Source organism: Myotis nattereri (assembly GCF_964212035.1).
Source record: "Myotis nattereri genome assembly, chromosome: X".
Taxonomy (NCBI): domain Eukaryota; kingdom Metazoa; phylum Chordata; class Mammalia; order Chiroptera; family Vespertilionidae; genus Myotis; species Myotis nattereri.
In genome coordinates, this window is record NC_138078.1 from 98,543,181 (window position 1) to 98,568,491 (window position 25,311).

The 25,311-nt window shown below is 38.2% G+C and overlaps 2 protein-coding genes across 3 annotated transcripts in view; one reads left to right on the forward strand and one right to left on the reverse strand.

The window, feature by feature from the left end:
• Window positions 1-5,393: 5,393 nt before the first annotated feature.
• PSMD10 (proteasome 26S subunit, non-ATPase 10) lies at window positions 5,394-14,675 on the reverse strand. Of its 2 annotated transcripts, none has more exons than XM_081115358.1 (5): window positions 14,502-14,675; window positions 11,702-11,800; window positions 8,781-8,927; window positions 8,599-8,686; window positions 5,394-6,337 (listed from the first exon to the last, which is right to left on the reverse strand). In XM_081115358.1, the coding sequence occupies exons 1-5, from the start codon at window positions 14,613-14,615 to the stop codon at window positions 6,330-6,332; spliced, it is 456 nt and encodes a 151-aa protein (XP_080971484.1). In that variant the 5' UTR covers window positions 14,616-14,675; the 3' UTR covers window positions 5,394-6,329. The 2 variants fall into 2 exon arrangements, with proteins under 2 accessions (XP_080971484.1, XP_080971483.1); XM_081115357.1 differs by having other exon boundaries at window positions 8,520-8,686.
• ATG4A (autophagy related 4A cysteine peptidase) overlaps window positions 14,635-25,311 on the forward strand; it is a 63,216-nt gene continuing 52,539 nt past the window's right edge. Inside the window, exon 1 of the mRNA XM_081115356.1 lies at window positions 14,635-14,916. Coding sequence (XP_080971482.1) covers window positions 14,907-14,916 — 10 coding nt within the window. The 5' untranslated portion in view covers window positions 14,635-14,906. The remainder of the gene's footprint in view (window positions 14,917-25,311) is intronic.

Below are 25,311 nucleotides of genomic sequence, written 5' to 3' on the forward strand. Positions count from 1 at the left end.
TCATTAGATTCTACATATGAGTGAGATCATGTGATACTTATCTTTCTCTGACTGGCTTATTTCACTTAGCATAATACTCTCCAGGTCCCTCTATGCTGTCTCAAAGGGTAAGAGATCCTTCTCTTTTATAGCTGCATAGAATTCCATTGTGTAAATATACCACATCTTTTTTATCCACTCATCTACTGATGGGCACTTGGGCTGTTTCCAGATCTTAGCTATTGTAAATAACACTTATATGAACATAGAGGTGCATATATTCTTTCTGATTGGTGTTTCAGGCTTCTTAGGATATACTCTTAGAAGTGGGATCAGTGGGTCAAATGGCAGTTCCATTTTTAGTTTTTTTGAGGAAATGCCATACTGTTTTCCATAGTGGCTGCACCAATCTGCATTCTCATCAGCAGTGCATGAGGGTTCCCTTTTGAATCCTTTTTAAGTAAAGTAATGAAGATCTACTAGTCATATCCAGATTTTCATGTAGAGGATTTTCTTAAACTGTGGAGCCCTTTCTATATATATTCTAACTGTACAATAACTGAGACCCTAGGTTTTAAGATAGGTTGGCATTTAATTCACATTATACTTGTTCAGAGCCATGTAGAAAACAGATAGCAAGCTGTAACTTACGTATTTTCTTTGATGTGTGTTAATTTTAGCTAATCACATGGTTTTTTGAAGTAGCTATAATTACATTCAGGCTAAATATATTATGATATATGGCGTCTGATGTGTATAGGAATCAAAATGATGGTCTTAAGAATGACCTTATATTAAGAGATTAAAAACTAAATATCAGCAGTATGAAAATTTCAACAATCAGAATGCCAAAGTAGGTGGAATTCACTTTTCCCTTCCACTTTTATGACAAAGGCAAATCACAAGAGACTGACATGTAATAGTCAACCACTACACCTCAACATTTCTGGTGGATCAGTGCCAAACAAGATGAAAGGCACTCTTGGTGATCTTACAGAACTCTGTCTTAGTAGCACTGTTCTGTTCAAAATATTGAATAGTTGGATCAGTGGTTTTTAACCTTTTTTGAGGTCATGGATCACCTTGAGAACCTGCTAAAAACTCTGGACCCCTCTCTATAGAGAAATTCTTATACACAAAAAAAATGTTATGTACAGTTTTAGATAAATTATAGACAGCCTGAACCCAAGATTAAGAACTAATGACTTCGATAAAAATGTGGAAGGCACGCAATAAATCTATAGATGCTCTGCCCCTAGAGGGAATGACTATGCTGTATGAATCATGACAAAAATGATCTTGATAGTCAGGAAGCTGAGCTAAAAATAGCATAATCAATTGAACAAGACTGGAAGGAGAGGTCTGCATTTAAAAATAGAGTATATGTTGTTCATGCAGAAACCCTACCTGGGCAAGGTTGGAAGTAGGTAATGTTAATCTGAAGTAGTATTTTTGGATCTCTCCTTTCAGTGCCCTTCCTGGCTTTACGGTGTCTTATTTTCCAGGATTCTCATATGTCTTTTAGCTCAGTGACACACTCAGTTCTGCATTCCTCAGACAGGATTCTTTGCTCAGGACCCTTGCCACCCTTTCAAAAGGTAGCCATTTTGTAACCTGTTTTTGTCCAGTGAACATGATCTTTCATCATCCAGTGATGTCATTCAGGTTGATAAGGGCTTAGCTCTCTTAGGTGTATTTACCTTTAAACAGGGAACTCTGGAACACAGACAATTCTTTAATCCAGAGTCTAAACAGTGGTATTTCAAGAATTGGAAAAATCCACAGGGGAGTTATTTTTGGGAAAAGGAGACTTCTCAGTCCCTCCCAAGTCAAGCCACATGGGTTACAATCTACTTTACCATAAGGCCACCCTGGGTCAGTGTGACTTTTATCCCAGTCTCCTTAGCTTTCTGTTAGTATATCCATAATATACATATATTTATGTTTGCAATGAGTCCTGAGACCCTATTATATATATATATATATATATATATATATATATATATATATATATATAAAATGGTAACATTTTCACTAAATCTTAACTTGGAAAGAAAATGGACTCATATGTTAAAAGAGCCTTACAATAAGTGAACATTTTTCTGCTTATCAGTGGCTAAGAAAATAAGTAATGGAATAGGTCATTACTTAAATATTCTGATTAAACTTTAACCAAATTATTTTGGCATCATTCTTATTCAGAAAAGGTACTACCTGATTTATTTCGCCATAGGTAGTTAAAGTTTAAGTGAGCAGTCCCAATCAAATTAAAAACCAGCCTTGGGGTTCTTAATCATTCACTTCTTACCACCCAAAAATATTTCGCCAAACTTCTCACCTCTCTCTGTTTCTGCATTTAGCAAATAGGATATGCTAAAGTCAACAGAAAAGCTTTTAGGCTATAGGTCCCTATTCTCCCTAAATTCATCTTTTTATTTAGTCACCCATGGGATATTTATTGAATGGCTACTATGAACCAGGTATTATGGCTGGTGATGCAATGGTGAGCAAATTCAGAGCTAGCTCTAGTACATATAAGGCTTTGCTATGTTGCCTAGCTGGCATGGCTCAGTGGTTGAGCATCGACCTATGAACCAGAAGGTCAGGATTCAATTCCTGGTCAGGGCATATGCCTGGGGTGTGGACTCAATCCCCAGGGAGGGGGGTGCAGGAGGCAGCTGATGGATGATTCTCTCTTATCATTGATATTTCTATCTCTCTCTCCCTCTCCCTTTCTCTCTGAAATCAATAAAATATATACTTTTTTTTAAAAAGGCTTTGCTATATAACAAGTTCTTGCATATTATCAACAGTGGTGTGTTGACTCTAGGGGAGGAAGGCTGGATTTACACTGCAAATCATAGTGATCTGTAATGAAAAAGGACTAAACCATAGTAATGCTCGGCCTATAGCTAAGAAACAATGTACATGTGTGGGCAAAAGTAGGTTTATAGTTGTGAGTAAATGAAACAGAATATATTCTTGTATCATTATTATTGCATTATTTTCTATATGAACAGCTGTAAACTTACTTTTGCCCACCCCTGTATATTTGATAGCTCCTATGTCCTTTTAGAGTACCAGGTGACCTTTCCTCTCAATATAAGGTGAGAAGTTAAAATTTGCAGTTCTTAAACAGGCCTGTGTGTAACTCAAGTTTGATGAACTTTCAGTAAAAAGAGCTAAATGAGTTGGGAGGGAGATTTGATATAGTACTCAACCGTTTCCAAACCCAGAGCACCTCAGGGTGATAACATACACAATGGCTCACTCCTGAAAATGATGGAGTGGAGGCAGGAGATAATGCAGAATTACATTGTTGGTGGGGGTGACAGGAAGGGGTAAATGTAGTTTTAAAAAGCTAGGTCATGATTATATACACCCAGCCAATCCCCAGAGGAGAATCTCTGAGTGAAGAGAGATAAAATAATCTGCCTGAGATTATGTAAAGTCAAGACTAGACTCCAAATTCTGATTCCCAGTGTACTGTTCTTTCAACTGCACCAAACTACTAATTCCAATAAAACAAACCCAACTTTTAGTAATAAATAGTTGTTTTACAATGTCTATGTGCTGGAAAACAGGTCTTATAAAAGGTTCAAACCAATCAATACTCAAAAATCCCACTTGTCTTTGAGGCTTTGTTTTAAAAACAAAGAATTCAGAGATGATAATGAAGGCAATCTGACCAATATTCAAGGCCATCAATATTATTAGTTTATACATACCAGTGATTTACATATTGTTAACAAGCCAGTTCATTTAAAATGGCAATAGCCTACAAATTGTCTGAGGCTTAGTTCCAGCTGTATTGCTTATTAAAGAACTAGGATGAGTTTTCTTTTTCTGCAGACAATGAACTTAATACAGTGGAACCTCAGTTCTCAAACTTAGTTTGTTCTGGAATGCTGTTCGAGAAGCGATTTGTTTGAAAATCCAAACATTTTTTCTCATTAGAAATAATGTAAATTGAAGTAATCTGTTCCAGACCCCCAAATGACTCTGTTTTTACCTTTCTTATATACAGTACATGTGTAATGCACTGTTTAACCTATAAACATTTTAAAAACAAAAAGGACATGAAATGTAAATGAAAATTTAACAAAAAGGAAATGAAATGTATAGTAAATCACTTTCAGCACTCATTCCAGGGTGTCTTTTAGGTCAGATGCAGCACCTTCACTTTTACACATATCATTGCCTCTGAAATGCTATCACCAGCTAACTGCTTTTCGTTAATCCAAATCAACAGCTTTCTACCTCTTCAATTGCCTGTGATTGTTGTTTTGTGAGCACTTTCACACCCTTAGCAATCAGCACTCTTGATGGCCTCTTTGTTTTAAAATTTTGCTAATTGTGCATTTTGTCATGCCATACTTGGTAGCCAGATCAGACACATGAACATCTCTATTATACTTGGCAATTATTTTTTTTCTAAGCTCTACATTCTCACTTTTTTCACTTTGCTGCTATCATTAACCCATGATGACCTACTGTATGTGTTTAATAATAATAAACAACAAAAGTAAAAACACAAAAATATTTACAGCACAAGTTCCTGAGATGTTAAATGAACAATGTGAGGTTTAGCAATAAATTGATACTCATGCATTCTCTCTTTTGCCGCCTGAGGGATGTGTGACTGTTCATACGGGTATCAGCATGAAAGGGTTGTAGGGTCAATAGCTGAAGTTTTGTTCGACAACTGAGACATTTTTTTCCCTTGAACAAATTAGTCCAGAAACAAATTGTTCAAGATGGGAGACATTTGAGAACCAGGGTTTGACTATATTTATGAAGAGTAACTTCCTTCAGTCCTAACAGGCTGTATTAGGTACAACTTTAATCATGCTAAATAATATTGGAAAGAAATTACTTCCCCTATTATCAATTCTATCCCTGGTATTCAATAAACAAAGTTTACTTCCATTAAGAATATGCTTCTCTGATTAATATTTGTAAAGATCAGCACTCAAAAAACTTATGTAAAAAGGGTTTGCAAATTAACAACAGTTTGTGTTTACAAAAGTCATTTTAGCTACTGGTCATTAAGTCTATGACCCCAAATTAATGGAAGTTTGTGGGCTCACTTACTTTAAGCAATAGTTGAAGCACAAAGTTCAAAATTAAAAAAATAATTTGAAGAGTCACTTGGAGGTCATTAGATTTTATGACTAGTAATCATTTAAGAGCATTTCCCTAAATTGAGATCAAGTTTACACTTAATAATTTCCTTTGGCTCCACATTTAATTAGCAATTCAGAAAATTACTGTTTCTTTAAAGATTTTAAAATGCCTCAGTTCAAGCTTCACTAATTTTATTAACTTTAGAGCTACCAAAAACTGAGAAATGTTTTTATGAAGGACTTTAAGGTTTTAGTGGGTATTTAACTGATTTGAAAGAAAAACTGCGAGACTGTCTCAACATTTTATTTTTTTAGTTTCTGAAATACAAATCAAAGTACATTTTTTTGTAACAAAGCATGTTAACAAGCTTTACATTCTTTTCAATACAGGATGAGTTAATCTAGGTACTTAAAAACTTCCTCGTTAAAAACAGCATATTTTATAGAGGGAAACAGCGTATTAAAGATACATGAGTACAGGCTATCATTTTTTATTATCTTAGTGTTTCTGAATACCAAAGTTGGAATAACAGGCCCTTCAACTGAAAATTTGGTCCTCTAAAATATGTAAGTATTCCTCCCATAACAAAAATAAATTAAATGTACTGCTGGAAAAACAGCAATTTTTGGTATAAGCCTCTGAGTGAGCTTGCAAAACAAGTTAGGATGTGTTTCAACTCGACAGAAGGAACATTCTAGAATCCACCTTAAAACATTTGGCAGAACAACTGGCCTGAGGCTACTGAGGTTGTTTTGCCTCAGAGGGGGACAGAGAGTGCACAGGAGAGTGCTAAAGTCTCACAACAGTCACAGAATCACTTACTCAAAATTAACCAAAATTCTATATAGATTATACAACAACAGTAGAACAATTTCAACAGTTATTACATGCCTGGAAAGCAAATTGTAAACTCAGAACAAATATCTCAGCAGGAACAATATTCAAAATGTTTATAAGACTTTGAAGATGAAAAAAACTTCATCATTCATAGATGATGTCTTATGCACCAAGTACATTTGTTTCCAGGACACTGGGGACAACTACAAAACATACAAAGTAAAAATAAATCCAAGCTGTTTAACCTTCCACCATTCCCTTGAGTATTAAACCCAGACCACCTTTGGCCACTTGCAGGGGTGTCTTTTCTTCTTTATTCTCAATGTAAATACTTGCTCCATGGGACACCAGCAGTTTTGCTTCTTCCACTCTCTCCTCATCACAGGCTAAGTGTCTGAAATTGAGATCACAAAGACTGATAAATCACTACTACTTCTACATAATGCTAGGACTTGCTGATGGGTATTCCATAGCGCATATTATTAGATAGTGTGATATTGGAAATCTATTTAATCAGGAAAGCAAAATCAACTTGCATGGGGAAGAGTGTTTATAAGTTAAAATTTAGTGAAATAGCCTTGCAATACCAGATCATAAATCATAATTCTGGTCCTAAGGCAATAAAAGAAGGGATCTAAATGCTAGCTTAAGAAACAACTTCCTTATTCTACTGAGATTATAAGTAATTTTCACCAAACACATGCAATCACATTCATGGTTGGAATTTAGAAAAGTCCCCATTCATAACCTGCTAAAAAGATTTTATATGGTTTATATTTTGGAAAAGCATTTTGAAAGAGTTTATCTCATTTGATCCTTATAACTACCTTGGTATTACTATTAACATTTTACAGTTGAACTTGTGATAGTAGTTAAAGTCCTTGCTTATGATGACATGACTGAGGAGTAATTGAAATAACTCTGTTGGGCATTTATAGTTTGCCAGGCAGGGTATTAGACACTTTACATGTTACTTTATTTAAACCTCACAACAATCTACTGAGGAAGGAATTATTATCCTCATAGATGAGGAAGTTAAGGCTCAGGAAGGTTAAGCAGCTACTCAAAGTTACTTAATGTAAGTATTTAATATAATTGGTAAGTGGCTGAGTTTGTAAATCCTAGGCTGTTCCCAGACCCTATATTGCCTGACTTCTAGATTTCTCCAGGCCACTGTGCCTTTCCTGTTATGGAGAAAAGAGCTATATGCAAGTCTTTCTAAATGGAATCACTCAGAACTACAGAAAAGATTTTTAAAACTAAGAGTTAAGAAAACATTATTTTTTATAAGTTAGTTTAAAGTCAAATTAGAAAAGGTTGAGTCTCACTTTGGACTAAAAAGAAGACAACATTTCTGGTTCAAAAAAAGTCACCATTCAATAAGGAAGAAGAAAAATGGACAAGAATGCAGAAAAAAATATCAAGGTAGATGATGGCTTCAGGCCATAAACATAAATCAGTTCCAAATGGGTTTGAGTTAAATGAAAAACAGTAACAATAAATCTCAGCTACAAACTATGGTACGATAAAATACAGGTGAATATTTAACTAATTTCAGGGTGAGGAAAGACTCTCTAGTCATGAGGGAAGATTAATAGTTTTGAATACATAGTGACTTCTGTTATTTTAAAAAAATCATGAACAACATGAAAAGAAAAACTGGAAAAATATTTTCAACTAACATGGCAGAAGGCATATTTTTACTATATCAAGTCAAAGGTACTTAAAAAACTCAGTAAATAAAAAAAAATTAATTCCCCAAAAGGAAATAAAAAGGGACACAAAGTTATAATTTATAAAATAAATGACATTAGTTGTAGGCATTAAAAAAATGTTTCTATTCACTGATATTAAAAATGTATTTAATATAACTGGTAAGTGGCTGAATTTGTAAACTATGAAACACCATTTTTCATACAAAAAAGGATATTTTCAGTGTTGGTAAGTGGGTAATGGGCACTTTCAAATTGCTTTTGGGAAGGTACAATGATACTCCTCTGGAAGCAATTTAGCAATATAAAGCAATAATCTTAAAATGTGTGTATTTGTTGACCCAGAAATTCTACTTCTAGGAGTGTATACTAAGGCAATAATCAGCAATATAGCCAAAAACTTTTATATATAGTTGGTCAATGTAGCATTATTTATAATAGTGGAAAACTCAAAAAACTTTAAATATACAGTAATATAGGAATGATTAAGTTATGAACATCCATAAAATTGAACTGTATATAGCCATTCAAACATGTTTTAAAAATACTTAATAACATTAGGTGAAAAGAACAATATATAAAATTACATGCACAGTATGATCTCAATGAAAAAAAAAAGTAAAATATGCAGTTGCATATAGAAGACTGGGTAGAAATACATAAAAATGTTAGTGGTTGATTCTGGGTGGCAAGATGATAGGCATTTTAAAATTTTATCTTTATATTTTTGTGTACTTTCAAATGTTTTTGCCATAACATGCATTACATTTACAAGCACAATAAAAAAAAGGAAACGATATGTAAGAATTAGTGCAAGAGGGCTAATTTCAGGTAGAATACAAATGACTGCTACTTGTCACTTACAGAGGAGTGTTACCCTCAGTGTCTTGGATGTTTGTGGATGCTTTGTAGTACAGAAGGATATGAATCATCTTCAAGTTACCCTTGGCTGCCGCCCGGTGCATTGCTGTAGCCTCATAATGGTCCTTAGCATCTGGATTAGCCCCGCCTTCCAGTAACATGACGGCGATCTGGAAAGAAGGAGAAGAAAACTATGCAGAGATATATTTTTGTCTGCATAGAAGTTTAGAACTCAAAAGAAGTTGCCTAGGAATAAAACCCTACCTCGTGCCTGTTTTTGGAAGCTGCATAATGTAAGGGAGTACAGCCATTTTGATTGACAGCATTCACTTGAGCACCTCTTCCCAGAAGGGCTTTTACAATCTCATCCCGGCCAGCAGAAGCGGCAATATGAAGAGGAGACCAACCAGCCTGTAAAAGAGGTGGGCCATACAAAACCAGGGGAGAAAGGAACAGGGATTAACACTAACATTTAGGCAGGGTTTACAAAGAGCTGTGTGTGAATGGTTTAAAACAGTAACATTCTTCCTTTTCCCCTCATTAAGCACTGTAGAAAATTTGGAAAGCAGATGTACACAAAAGAAAAGAAAAACCACCCATAATCCCATACTATAGAGGTGATTATACTTAAGACTAATTCTAATATATTTTCAAATTGGGATCATAGAATATCAAGTTCTGTGAGTTGCATTTTCTGTAATTTCCACTTATCATTTTGTTGTGAGAATTTTTCTGTCATTCTTTAGAATCATAACTTTATTGGTTACATATTATTTTATCATATAGACATACCTACAGCACCCAACTGTTCCTCTAGTAAATTGTTCTTATTTCTTTGCTAATATAAGTATTACTTCAGTTAGCATCCTTGAAAAGGAATCTCTGCCTACAAAAAAGTTTGCATCCTTATTATTCACAAATCTTATCCTAATACTAGAGGCCTGGTGCACGAATTTGTGCATGGGTGGAATCTGGCCAGTCGACCCCAATTGGGCTGGCTGGCCAGGGGGAGGGGTTGCTGGAGATTGGCTGGCCGGCCTCACCCCAGGGGGGTGGGAGGCGGCAATGGTGGGCGGGGCTGGCCAGGGGGAGGGGCCGAGGGAGGTTGTATGGTTGCAGTGCACATCATAGCGACCAGTCATTCCGGTGTTCCAGTTGTTTGGCTTTTATATATACTAGAGGCCCGGACACAAAAATTTGTGCACTTGGGGGGAAGGGGAGGTCCCTCAGCCCGGCCTGTGCCCTCTCGCAGTCTGGGACCCCTCGGGAGATAACGACCTGCTGGCTTAGGCCTGCTCCTGGGTGGCAGAGGGCAGGCCCAATCCCTAGGTGCAGCCCCTGGTCGGGCTCAGAGCAGGGCTGATTGGGGAGTTGGGGCGCCACCCCCTGTCATGCACAGAGCAGGGCGGATTGGGAGGTTGTGATGCCACCCTCAGTCACGCTCAGGGTAGGGCCGATTGGGGGGTTGGGGCACCGCCCCCTGTCACACTCAAGGCAGGGTTGATGGGGAGGTTGCGGCGCCACCCCCTGTCACGCACAGAGCAGGGCCCATCAGGGGGTTGGGGAGCTCCCCCCTGTCACTCACAGAGTAGGGCTGATATGAGAGTTGGGGCACCGCCCCCTGTCACACACAGAGCAGGGCAGATCAGGGGGTTGGGGCGCCGCACCCTGCCACACTCAGGGCAGGGCTGATGGGGAGGTTATGGATCTACCCCGTCACACACAGCGCAGGGCCCGTGGGGGGCGGTTGGGAAGCCACCCTCTATCACCGACAGAGCAGGGCCGATCAGGGGGTTGGGGCGCCGCCACTGTCACACTCAGGGCAGGGCTGATGGGGAGGTTATGGCTCTACCCCGTCACACACAGAGCAGGGCCCGTGGGGGGGGGGCCGGGTTGGGGCGCCGCACCCTGTCACACACAGAGCCGCAGGGCAATCAGGGGGTTGGGGAGCTCCCCCCTATCAGGCACAGAGCAGGGCTGATCAGGGGGTTGGGGTGCCTTCACCTGTCACGATCAGAGCAGGGCGGATAGGGAGGTTGTGGCCCCGCCCCCTGTCACACACAGAGCTGCAGGGCGATCAGGGGGTTTGGGCGCTGCCCCGTCATGCTGATTCCGGTGCTGGGAGGCCTCGCGGCTCTGCTGATCCCGGTGATGGGAGGCATATTACCCTTTTACTATATAGGATAGAGGCCTGGGTTGGGGCTGGCTGGTTTGCCCTGAAGGGTGTCCCGGATCAGGGTGGGGGTCCCCACTGGGGTGCCTGGCCAGCCTGGATGAGGGGATGATGGCTGTTTGCAGCTGGTCACACACCCTTCAGGGTGGGGGTCCCTACTGGGGTGCCTGGCCAGTCTGGGTGTGGGGCTGAGGGCTGTTTTCAGGCTGGCGGGTGACTGAAGCTCCCAACCGCTCCTTTTTTTCTTTTCTTTTTTTTATTCTGGGCCAGCTTTAGCTCTGAGGCTTGGCTCCAGGTCTGAGGCCTTGGTTGCTGAAAGCAGGTATCTGGTTTGTTTGGGTCCTATAATCTAAACACTGTTTCAACTCCAGCTCTGAGATCCTGGCTGGCTGAAAGCAGGTTTCTGGAGTTTGTTTAGATTCTATATTTATAACAATGTTTCAAACTGCAAGCTCAGAGGCCGGCAGCAGCAAGCGAGGAACCTTGGCTTCCTCCGTCACTGAAGCAAGCAAGCCTCATGTTCGCTTCAAGCTGCCTGGCTGCCGGCCGCCATCTTGGCTGTCAGTTAATTTGCATATCACCCTGATTAGCCAATGGGAAGGGTAGCAGAGGTATGGCTAATAACCATGTTTCTCTTTTATTATATAAGATAGATAACCAAAACCATTACATAAATATCTACATAACAAAAAAGATATCTAGGTCCTCATAATTTAGGCACTATTTACCCCCCAGAAATTTCCAACATAATAAAAATGGTCTGGAGTCTATTAGAGGTCACCGTAATAAGCCTTGATCTGCATGTTTATCTTAAATTACAGGGTATTAGTAGCAAAACTAATAATTTAAAATAATGCAACCACTAGTCCTGTGCTTGGTCAACAGGGCCATACTATAATTTCCTAGTAATAAAGGTTAAAATTTTGTTTGTAAGCTTAACACTCAGGCTTCAGTAAACACAGTCTGGAGACTACAGATAACTGGGAATTTATCAACTCTGTTTAGTACTCACATCATCTTTATCATTCACTGGCACTCCAAGCTGCAGCAAGAATTCAACAATTTCTGTATGTCCCGCTGAGCATGCCCAATGCAATGCAGTTCTGCTATCCTACATGGGAAAGAGAGAAGCAATAAGATCAACATTCTTGAAGAGAAATAGAAGAACTAAGATAAGAAAGCAGAAAAAGGTAAGATTGGGCCCAGCAAATTTGTAGTTTGGAAACAAGAAGTGGAGATCACTGAATCCTCAGGAAGGTAACCTTAAACCATATTATTACTAATAAAAGAGAGACCAAGGTTTTAGTAACATGGGGAGAAACTGATTTGAATGCTTGTGGCAGAAATAGAGCTTTTTTTTTTTTAAATATATTTTATTGATTTTTTACAGAGAGGAAGGGAGAGAGATAGAGAGTTAGAAGCATCGATGAGAGAGAAACATCGATCAGCTGCCTCCTGCACATCTCCTACTGGGGATATGCCCGCAACCCAGGTACATGCCCTTGACCGGAATCGAACTTGGGACCTTTCAGTCCGCAGGCCAACGCTCTATCCACTGAGCCAAACCGGTTTCGGCAGAAATAGAGCTTTAGCTGTTTACTATTTAATTATTTATGTACATTTTCACGTCAGACACTTTGCTAGATGTACATATGTCTCATTTAATCTTCAAGATCCTGTACAGTGGATATTATCCCCATTTTACAGATGAAGAAACTAAGATTCCTCAGGGTAAGCAACTTATCCAAGGTCACACAGATAGTAAATGGTGAAGGTGGGACACAAATTGCTGTCTGTCTGACTCCGAAATTTCTAGATTCTCTAGAAAGAGAAATGTTAGTAATTGAGATTATCTGCATATCCATCTAAAAACACACACCACACACAGAATTGGAGAACATTACTTTTCAAAAAAAAAAATAATAAGCTGGGAGTTAGTCATATTTCTCTAAGAGAATCCCTTTTTGCATTGACTGCTATATTTTTAGCCTTATGTAAAAGAAAATGGTATTTTAAACTTTTAGCAAGAAGTTCCAACACATAAAAATAGAGGGAATATAATAGCAACCCATATGCCTATCACCTAGATTTAATATTTTGCCAATTTGCTTCATCAAATGTTTTCCTTGCTGGTTCTTTTAAAACAAATCCTAAATATCATAACTTTTCATCCCTAAGAACTTCAATATCTAAAAAACAAAGATACTTTCCTACATAGCTCTGAGACCGTTATTATACCTATTAAAATTAGCACTAACTCTAAAAAATTAACACTAACTCCTTTATAACATGTAATACCCAGTCTGTATTCAATTGTCCCCAAAATGTCTTTTTTGGTTGTTGTTGTTAATTCTCACTCGAGGATATTTTTCCATTGATTTTTACAGAAAGTGGAAGAGAGAGGGAAAGACAGAGAAATATCAATGTGAGAGAAACACATCAACTGGTTGCCTCCTGCATGTGCCCTGACCAGGGCCAGGCCAGGGAGGAGCCTGCAACAGAGATATGTACCCTTGACCAGAATCCCAGGACCCTTTGGTCTGCATGCCAATGCTCTTATCTACTGAGCCAAACCGGCTAGGGCTCCCAGATGTCTTTTCAAAGTTGGCTTGTTTCAATCAATCAGGATTCATACAAGGTCCACAAGTTGCATTTGGCTATGTTTCTTATGTCTCTTGATCGTGTATAGCTTCTCCCTTTTTATACCGCTGACTTGAAAATGGTTGGAAGTATTATTTGACCTTAAATTAAGTTTAAGTATTAAATATTGCCAGACCATATGAAGATAAATTAGGCAAAGGTAAAGCCATTTTCATGTTAAGCAATAAAGTAAAGTTCTAGGAAAAAAGGTCTCCTGACTTCTAATTCTCTTCCCAAAGACACAAAAAGGAGATCTCTAAATATGTGACACTGTCTCACTAGTGCTTAGAGTGGTGCCTGTTAAATAGGAGGCAATCTATAAATACTGTTGGCTTACTAAGGGCACTGTGAATCTTGCTTGGAAACTGGGACTTGTAGTTTTGTGCTGCTAGGGGCAGAGTTGATAAGAGCGGCAAAGGCGCTAATGCATGAGGGTTAATGCATGAGGGTTCTTTGAGCAGGAGGGCAGAATGAAACACTTCCCAAAGTCCATTCACTTTTGTTCTGACTCTGCCTAGAATGCCCATTTCATCCTCCAAGGAAATCCCGCTCATCCTGCAAGGCCTCACAACCTTTGCAAAGCCTTTTCAATGCCAACATTCGGCTTTGCTAAGGGAGATTAAAGCAGGTTCTCCCATTACATGTTCTGAAAGTTCTACGTAAACTTCTCTCTCGAGTTTTTAACTTCAATTTGTAATCGGACATTTGATTTGGGAGTACTTTATGCATGTCCGCCTCTTCCACTCCACTGTCTCCCCAACTCCAAGCAAACTGTCTAGCACTGCAGAGGCGTTCAGTTACTCGTGTTTCGTTGAATAAAATCACTTGTAAAGTAAAGGCACCCATATCTTTTTTTTTAAAGCTTTCCTCCTCAGGGACTTCTCAAAAGATTGGGCCTTTCTGAGAAACACAGTAAACGTTCTAGAAATATCCAAAATTCAAGGAGCTTAGGACTGGGCTAAAAATAAAATAAAATAAAATAAATCTGAGCATTGCGGGACTAGTTCCAACCGCCTGATTCTGAGTCCTGAGGTGACCCAGGGTGAGGATGGGGCGACAGGGGCGGGGATCTGGCCCTCAGGAAATCTGCCTCCGCTTGGGCCGCGCCAGGCAGCCACGTTGGTCTCTACGTCATCGCTGCCGCCTGCGAAAAGGCCCCAGCGCTGCTTTACCTGGTCAGTTCTAGTAGCCAGGGATTTATCGGCCAGGATCTCCTCCTTCAACTCCTGCAGCTTTCCGCTGTAGGCCAGATTGCAGACGGTTAGGTTAGACACAAACCCCTCCATTTCGTTTTCCCAGGATCTCAGCGCAGCAGGACCTCACGTAGCCGCTTCCTCGTGCCAATCAAAAGGACTGACAGAGCTCCACCAATCACCGACCTTCCTCGTTCCGTCGCTCCTTTCCCCATCGCAGGGCGCCTCTGGGAGTTGCAGTTTGAACTCAGTTCCAGGCTGGGAGGCGCCTTTGCCGCTCTTATCAACTCTGCCCCTAGCAGCACAAAACTACAAGTCCCAGGGTCCCTCGCGGCCACCGTAGTCAAGTGGCCAGTGGAATTGGCCCAGGATGACAGCTGGAGAATGGAGTCAGGTACTGGGACCCGCTTCGTGGGGAACCGGGGTGGGTGGTCGCTGTGGGGCATTGAATTGGTTGCGCGGAACGGGTGCAGAATCGTGGCAAGAGAGTAATGGGAGCCTAGAGGTCCTGTCGGACGGGGAGCCTGACCTGCAGTGGCAGGCGGAAGGGACAACAGTAGGAGCTGAGTAGTATCTCCTGAGCTCTTACTGGTGGCTTTGGCCACCCTCCCCCTCCCTGCCGCTAGCACAGGACTGGAAAGAAGTTAGGATTAATTATTTTGACACCTCGGCGGAGAGACATCAGGACAGAATTCTGTCACAGCAGTGATAGCATTTGGCACCACAGTAAGGTGATGAGCCAGGGTGATGCCAGAGGCAGGGTGTGATGCCATAGGAGCCCTCAGTGAGTTCATGGCCTGGTAACATCACAATTTGATGAGGGTCATCTTGAAACAGTGGTATGGTGTTGGCCCTTTAATATTGTGGTTATAACGATGACATCGAGGTTTTGCCAGAACTATGCTAATAGTGTTTCTGTTCATGGAAATCCCAAATAATGCCATATCAGAAGAGACACAAGGCTTATCCTTTATAGGGCATATCCAGAAGGGCAGGTATGTCAAAACTAATTAATGATAAGAATACACTCAAGAAAGAGAATGAGCCGTAACCGGTTTGGCTCAGTGGATAGAGCATCGGCCTGCGGACCAAAAGGTCCCAGGTTCGATTCCAGTCAAGGGCATGTACCTTGGTTGCGGGCACATCCCCAGTAGGAGGTGTGCAGGAGGCGGCTGGTCGATGTTTCTCTCTCATGGATGTTTCTAACTCTCTATCTCTCTCCCTTCCACTCTGTAAAAAAAGAAAGAAAGAAAGAAAGAAAGAGAATGATTATATTTATCTTGTTATGGTGTAGAACACGGCTTGGCAAACTTTCTGTAAATAGCCAGATAGTAAATATTTTAGGCTTTGCGGGCCAAAGGCAAAATCCTGGATAATTTGTAGGAACTTATATAACCAGAGAAAACAAATTTTAACAAATTTATATTTAGGAATTTCAAAATATAATAATAACAATAGAGTACTTTTTGTAATACAGGACTACTAGTGTGAATAATGGAGTTGGGGGGGCTAAAATTTGTTTAATCGGGGCTCACAGTGTTCTCTATTATCAAAATTGTTCCAAATGTTCTGTTAATACTGATCGATGATGATATTTTACCCATTTCATTTTGTAAATGTCTTTTCAAATAGATAGGGACTTCCAAATACTGATATCAACCCAGAAACATATTCTTGTTAACTTTTAAATACATTTTTATTTCAGAATAACTTTAGATTTGTAGAAAAGTTGCAAAGATGGTAGAGTTCCTGTGTACCCCTCACCCATTTTTCCCTATTGTTCTTTTCCTATTTTTTGTGATATATTTTACATATCATAAAATTAATCCATTTCAAGTGTATAATTAAATTATTTTTAGTAACTTTACTGAATGGTTCAGCCATCAGTATAATCAGTTTTAGAACATTTTCACTCCTCCAGTAATATCCCTCATGCTCATTTATAGTTAATCCTTATTCCCACTCCCTGCCCCAGGTAACTAGTAATCTTCTTTCTGGCTCTATAAATTTGCCTATTCTGGACATTTCATCTAAATGAAATCATACAATATGGGGTCTTTTTGCTTGACTTCCTTCACTTAGCATAATATTTTTGAGGTTCATCCATATTATAGCATGTATTTGTACTTTATTGCTTTTTATTGCCAAACAGTATTCCATTTTATGGATATAATACATTTTGCCTGTTTAATCACTAGTTGATAGATATGCAGGTTGTTTCCAGTTTTTGGCTATTGTGAATAATGCTGCTAAGTGCATTTGTGTGCAAGTCTTCATGTGGACATATGTTTTCATTTCTCTTTGATATATGCTGGAATGTACATGAATTACATGTACATTCCAGGCTGGAATTACTGGATCATATGGCAAATTTATGCTTAACTTTTCAAGAAACTGCAAAACTGTTTTCCAAAGCAGCACCACTGTTTTGTATTTCCAACAGCAATGTATGAGGGTGTCTATTTCTACACCTCCTCACCAACATTTCTTATCATCTGTCTTTTTATTATAGCCATGTTAAATGTGTGTGAAATGATATCTCAGTGTGGTTTTAACTTGCACTTCTTTAATGACTAATAATAATGAGCATCTTTTTGTGTGCTTATTAGTCATTCATATATCCTCTTCAGTGAAGTATATGTTTATATATTTTTCCATTTTTTAAAAAAATATATTTTATTGATTTTTTACAGAGAGGAAGGGAGAGGGATAGAGAGTTAGAAACATCGATGAGAGAGAAACATCGATCAGCTGCCTCCTGCACACTCCCCACTGGGGATGTGCCCACAACTGAGGTACATGCCCTTGACCGGAATCGAACCTGGGACCCTTGAGTCTGCAGGCCGATGCTCTATCCACTGAGCCAAACCGGTCAGGGCCCATTTTTTAGTTGAGTTGTCTTTATTCTCTTTTTATTGTTGAGTTGTAAGAAGTATTTATGTATTCTGGATATAAGTTCCTGTCAGATATATGAAATGTAGATATTTTCTCCCAGTCTGTTGCTTGTCTTTTTATTTTTTTAATGTTGCCTTTTGAAGCGCAAAAGGTTTGAATTTTGATGGGGTTCAATTTATCATTTTTTCTTTTATGGACCATGCTTCTTGTTATACACTTTTTACAAGTGTGCAATTTAATAACTACTAGTATATTTTAGAGCTGTGTTATCATCACCATAATCTTATTTAAAACATTTCCATCACCCCAGAAGGAAACCTCATGCCCATTTTCAGTCACTTCCTATTTCCACTCTCAGCCCTAGGCAACCACTCATCTATTTTTTCTCTATGGATTTTCATTTTCTTGGCTTCAATATAAATAGAATGATACAATATGTGATCTTTTGTTTCTGGCTTCTTTCACTTAGTGTATTGTTTTTGGAGTTTATCCAAATTTTATTTTTATTTATTTATTCATTTTTATTTCCTTTTATTGATTTTTAGAGAGAGGAGGAGAGAGATAAAGAGAGAAAAAGAAACATCAATTGATTGCCTCCCACATGCACCCTTACCAGGGATTGAACCCGCAACCTGGGTACGTGCCCTGACTGGGAATCGAACCTCCTACCTTTTGGTGTATGGGATGATGCTTCAAGTGAGCCACACAGGCCAGGGCAATTTTATGCAAATTTTACAATGTATCAGTAGTTTGTTCCTTTTTATGGCTGAATACTATTCCATTGTATAGCTATACCATATTTGATTTACCCATTCATCAGTTGATGGGCATTTGGGTGGTTTTTACCTTTTATTTATTATGAACTAGAGGCCCGTTGCACAAAGAGATTCATGCAATAGGCCTTCCCTTTCCCTGGCTGCCAGCACCGGTTTTCCTCTGGCACCGGGGACCCAGGCCTTCACTCCGGACGGAGCCTTCAGTCTTCACAGCTCTGGATGGAGCCTTCAGTCTTTGCTCTGCCGCTTTGCCCCTACATTGGGAAATTAACCGCCATCTTTGTTGGGTTAATTTGCATATTCTCCTGATTGGCTGGTGAGTGTAGTGGAGGGACAGTTAATGTACATGTTTGTCTATTATTAGGTAAGATAATGCTGCTGTAAACATTCATGTACAAGTTTCTGTGCAGACATGTTTTCATTTCTTTTAGTACATATCTAGGAGTAGAATTGCTGGGCCACATGGTAAGTCTATGTTTTACTTTGTGAGGAATTGGCAGATTCCTTACCAAAGTGTACTATTTTCCCCTCCCACTAGCAATGTATGAGGGTTTGAATTTCTCCACATATCTACCAATAATTGTTAATGCAAAAAGCCACATAAACGAATTACATCTGTGCACAGTAAAATGTCAATTGCAAAAGGTCTTTGGGCCAGTTTCTCAAACTTTAGTTGGAGAATATATTCTCCAGTGAAACAAATGTGAGGACACAGGGCATATGGAAATCAATGACCTGTATGACAGTTATAGGAATAGGTTCTGGGTTTTTCAGAATGAAACTTCTCCATTCCCATCACTTCCCCATAGCACAATTTCTCCCCATCTTTTTTTATTATAGCCATTCTAGTGAGTATGAAGTGATATCTCATTGTGACTTTGTTGCTTTGACTTTTGACAACTATAGGAATTGTAGAAAGCATGTTGTAATAATTTGTGATTCAATGTTATTTGTCGAAATTACTTTCCTACAGTATAAGTTTCACATATAAGTGCTGTTTTGCTTTGTAATTCTAGGTTGAATGAATTAGAAAACATTATAAAGTCTGCAGCAAAAGCTACTTATTAGAGGCATTCAGTGTTTGATAATAGTGGTTGAGGGCTCTTCTAACAGTTTAAAAATGTAAAAGTCATTCCTACCTTACTTACCATATGAAAAACACAAAATGGACTTAATTTGACCTGCCAGATGTAGTTTGCTGATGACTGATATAGAACAAAAGTGTCATGTATATAGTAGGTGTTCAATAAATATTTATCCAGTTGATTACAGAGGTACAACAGGCCTATTGTGTGGTATTCACAAAAGATTGGGTATAGTAATATTTCACCATAATAGCACTTCAAGGAATTGGATTTGATAGAAACAGCTGGAAAAACAACTCCAAGTGCCTCACCTACTGAGTGACTTGTTTGGGTAATCTTGTTTTATAGACGGAGTGTTGTGCTTTTATTTTATTTGATATGACACGGTAGTTAACTTTCAATTCTGAGTTCCTTAAGTTCAAGGGTGAAGTACCCCTTGATTTTTAGAAAGCTACAAGACAAAAGGATCTCTAAGGGAGAATTCTGGCCACTTCTTTTTGTCTGTAGCCCCAAGTCTTGGAGGAATAGCAATCCCATATTTTATTTATCTATCGAGAGTCAATACAATTGAGTGTTCCCTGTTGCCTTTTCTATTGGTCAGCTACATTTGAAATGGTAGTTCAAATGAATCCAAGTTCATTTTTGTGGCTTACTGAATAATTCTAAGAATAGTTAACATTTATAGATCACATATTCAGATATTGGGCTTATCTCGTTTAATCCTTCACTACAATCCTGTGAGGTAAGTATTATTATCCTGCAGGCCCAACTTTTTAAAAATGAGAATAAAGGTACAAAGAAGTGAAGGAACATGGCTAAGTTCACACGATTTAGTAAAAGTTAGAGCTAAACTGGAAATGCAGGACTATTCTATCCCAAAGTCCTAGCATTTAACTACTACAATGTACTGCTCAATTTTGCCAAAGACGAAATTATGTATAAATGCAAACCTCAAATAATACAACACTAGTTCCTGTAAGAGCTCTTTGGGCTGTAATTCTGCCTGTGATTGTGGGGAAATGACATGTTTTTCATATTCTAAAACAATGTTGTCCAATAGAACTCTGTGTGATGATGGAAAAGTTCTATATCTATGCTGTTCTAGTATGGTAGCCACTAGTCACACTGTGCACTTGAAATGTGTCTAGGAACTAAAATTCTAGTTGCATTTAATTTCAATTATTTTAAATTTAAATAGCTTAATGTGGTTAGTGGTCATTATTTTGGACAGTGCAGAGAGAGGCAATTTCTCCCCATTTGCTCCTTTCTAATTATTACTAAATATTTTATCCAGTGAAAATATTTCCCCCCACCCCCCAGCACAACTGGAAATGAATATAGTCTCCAGTGAAACAAATGTGAGGACACAGGGCATATGGAAATCAATGACCTGTATGACAGTTATAAGAATAGGTTCTGGTTTTTCCAGAATGAAACTTCTCCATTCCCACTACTTACTAAAGTTTGAGCAACTGGCCCAAAAACCTGTAACAATTGACATTTTATTGTGCACAGATGTAATTCGTTTATGTGGCTTTTTGCCAGCACTCCACAATTGCCAGTTGCCTAGTTTAAGATGAGCTGTTTTAATCAGTGGCTCTAATATTTTAAGCACAGGTTTGATGCTACAAATTAATGTACTTGGTATTGTATGTCACTGGCTTATACAAACCTTCCCTATTTGAAAGCTATCCTACATAATAAAAGGCTAATATGCAAATTGTCCCCACGGGTGGGAGTTCAACTGACCAGGAATTAGATGTGTGCTGACCACCAGAGAGCAGCATGGAACATGGTGAGCATCCGCAATGCAGTGCTGGCAGCAGGTGGGAGTGGAGGCACTGCCAGCCCCGATGGGCCCTGCCTGACGAGAGCAGGACCACAGTGGGATGGTGGAGCAGGTGAGTGGGCGGTACCAGGCCAAGGCAGGTGAGAAGGAAGGCCCGGGCCTGCGCTGCTAGAGACCCTACCCATGCACAAATATGTGCACTGGGCCTCTAGTCCTTTCATAAAAATTCCATATTTTTATAGGCAATTATAATAAAACATTGTATTTACTTCTTGGGTTTTAGTTTCCATGCTCTTATTTCTGAGCCATTTGCTTTATAAGTGTTTTATTTTTTAAAAAATTTTAATCCTCACCTGAGGATTTGTTTCCACTGATTTTAGAGAGAGAGGAAGGGAGAGAGTGAGAGAGAGAGAAAAAAAACATCAAAGTGAAAGAGAAACATCGATCAGTTGCCTCCCACACATGCCCCAACCAGGGATGAAACCCAAAACCTGGGTATGTGCCCTGACCAGGAATTCAACCTGCCACCTTTTGGTGTTCAGAATGGTGCTCCAACCAACTGGGTCATCCGACCAGGGCTCTTTTTAAACTTTTTATTTAGAATAAACTATTTACAAGAAATTGCAAAAATAGTACTGAAAGGCTCCATATACTCTTCATCTGGTTTACCCCAAACATTACATTTCACATAATTATGATATGATATGGGAGCCAGGAAATTGACATTGGAATTATGTGTGTGCACTTCTATGTTATTTTATAAGATATATAGATTTGTGTAATCATCACTGTGGTCAAGATACAGAAATATTTCATCACTAGAAAGCTACCCTTTTATAGCCATGCCACCACTCACTCCACCATCTATAAATACTGATTTGCTCTCTATAATTTTGTAATTTTATATGCATTGAATCATAAAGTATATTACTTTCTCCAATATTTTTCACTTAGCATAATGATCTTGACATCCATCCAACTTGATATGAATATCAATAGTCTGGTCTTTTTTATCACTGAGAAATATTGCATGCTATGGATATACTATGATTTGTTTAACCATTCACCTATTGAGGGACGTTTGGGTTATTTCCAGTTTTGGATTATTACAAATAACACTGTTATGAATATTTGAGTATAGGTATTTTGTATAGCTGTAAATTTTCATTTCTCTGATGTAAATGCCCAGGAGACTGATTGCTAGGTCATATGGTAAGTGTATCTTTAAATTTTATAGAAACTGACAGACTATTTTTCCAGAATAGGTATACCATTTTACATTCCCATCAGCAACGTATGAGAGATCCAGTTTCTCTGCATCCTCACCATCATTGTCATTGTTTTTTTATTTTAGCTGTTCTAATAGGTGCATAGTGATAGCTTATTGTGATTTTGTTTTCATTTCTCTAATGGCTAATGATGGTCAACATCTTTTCATGTATTTACTTGCCATCCCTATATCTTCTTCGGTGATACTTCATGTCTTTCAATGTGTATATTACTCTGATTGATTTTCAAATATCAAACCAGCCTTGCATTCCTGGAATAAACCCACTTGGTCATAGTATATAAATTTGTTTATAGATTACTGAATTGTAATTTTGCAAAGCTATTATGTTGTTATGGATTTCTGTACCTCTAATTGTTAATGATATTGGCTTATTATTTATTTTTGGTACTGTGTTTGTCTGATTTGGGTATCAATGAAATATTGGCCTTATAGTATGAATTGGAAAGTATTATCTTCTCTTTTATTTTCTGGAAGAGATTAATATTGCTGTTGTAATCAAACCTGCAACCTGGGTATGTGCCCTGAATGGGAATAAAACCAACGACCTTTTAGTGCACAGACAATGCTCAACCAACTGAGCCACATCAGCTGTGTAATATTGCTGTTGATTCTCTTTTTTTATTTTTTTATTGCTTAAAGTATTACAAAGGGTATTACATATGATTCTCCTTTAAGTGGCTGAAAAATTTTTCTGTGTAACTGTTTGGGCCTGGAAATTTTTTTTTGGGGGGGGGGCGGAGTTTTAAAAGTACAGAGTCATTCAGTGGGTATTCTTTTCATTTTGTTGATGGCTTCCTTTGCTGTGCAAAAACTTTTTAGTTTGATGTGGACGCATTTGTTTATTTTTTTTCCCTTTGGTTTTCCTTGTCTGAGGAGATATAACAGAAAAAAAATATTGCTATGAGAAATTTCTGAGATTTTACTGCCTATGTTTACTTCTAGGATTTTTATGGTTTCAAGTCTTACATTTAATCAATTTCGAGTTTATTGTAATATATGGTATTAGAAGGTGGTCTAGTTGCATTTTTTGCACATATCTGTACAATTTTCCCAATGCCACTTATTGAATAGACTACCTTTACCCCATTGTATGTTTTTGCCTACTTTGTCAAATATTAATTGACCATAATGGTGTCGATTTATTTCTGGGCTCTCTATTCTGTTCTATTGAGCTACATGTCTTTTTTTATGCCAGTAGCATGCTGTTTTTTTTAATTTTATTTTTCATTTAATTTATTAGGGTGACGTTGTTTAATAAAATTATATACATTTTTAGGTGTACAATTCTATTGTGTTGTGTGTTCACCACTCCAAGTCAAGTCTCCTTGCATCACCATTTATCCCCTTTATAACCTCCTTCATGGCCTTGTAATATACTTTGATATTAAATAGCATGATGCCTCTAACTTTGTTCTTTTTCAAGATTGCTGTGACTATTCTGGGTCTTTTGTAATTCCATATAAACTTTTGGAATATTTGTGCTAGTTCTGTGAAATACATCATTGGTATCTTGATAGGAACTGTGGTGAATCTGTAGACTGCTTTGGATAGTATGGACATCTTAATGATGCTAATTCTTCCTATCCATGAACACAATGTATGCTTACATTTATTTGTATTGTCTTCAATTTCTTTTTTCCATGTCTTATAATTTTCTGAGTGTAGGTCTTTTATATTCTTGGTTAAATTTATTCCTTTGTATTTAATTTTTGAAAAAGCAATTATGAATGAGATTATTTTCTTAGTTTCCCTTTCAGATAGTTCAAATTGATGTATAAAAATGCAACTGAGCCTTGGCTGTTGTGGCTCAGTTGGTTGAGCATTGTCTGTGCACTGAAAGGTGGTCGGTTCGATTCCAGGTCAGGGCACATACCCAAGTTGCAGGTTTGATCCCAATGCCTAAGCAACCACTCCATGTTTCTCCTCTCCACTCCTCTCCGCTCCGCTCTTGCTCTTGCTCTCTCTTCGACCCTTCTTGCCCCTCTTCTTCTCCATTCCTCTCTCTCTCTCTCTCTGAAAAAAAAAAATACATTTTTAAAGATGCCATTGATTTCTGGATATTTACTTTGTATCCTGCTACTTTACTGAATTTATCTGTTCTAGTAGTTTTTTGGTGGAATCTTTAGGGTTCTTTATATACAGTATCATGTCATTTGCAAATGACAGTTTTACTTCTTCCTTTCCAATTTGGTTACTGAAAAGGCATTGAACTTTGTCCAATGCTTTTTCTGCATTTATTGAGATGATTATGTCATTTCCCCCCTTCTTTCTGTTAATGTGGTATGTGGTATATCACATTGTTTGATTTACATATGTTGAGTCATCATTGCTTCCCAGGGATACATCTCACTTGGTCATGGTGTGTGATCTTTTTAATGTTCTGTTGAATTTGGTTTGCTAGTATTTTGTTGAAGATTTTTGCATCTATATTTATAAGGGATATGGGCCTGTCTTTTCCTTTTCTTGTGTTTTTTTTTTCTGGTTTTGTATCAGGGTAGTGTTGGCTTCACAAGATGAGTTTGGAAGTGTTCCCTCCTTTCCAGTTTTTTGTAAGGGTTTGAGAAGGATTGGCTTCTAAACTTTTTCAGAAAGAATAAAGTTAATTTTTTAAAAGAAGTTATTTAAATATTTGATAGAATTCACCAATGAATTTACTTGGCCTTGAGCTTTTCTTTGTTGGTAGATTTTTGATTACTGGTTACATCTCCTTAGTAGGTATAGTTATCTTCAGATTTTCTGTTCCTTCATGATTCAGTCTTGGTAAGTTGTATATTTCTAGCAATTTATCTATTTCTTCTAGATTATCCAATTTTTTGACATATAATCAATTGTTCATGTTTGTCTTTTATAATTCTTTTAATTTCTATGGCATAAGTTATAATATCTCCTCTTTAGTTTCTGATTTTATTTATCTGAGTATTCTCTTCTTTAGCTAATATAGATAGCTAAAGCT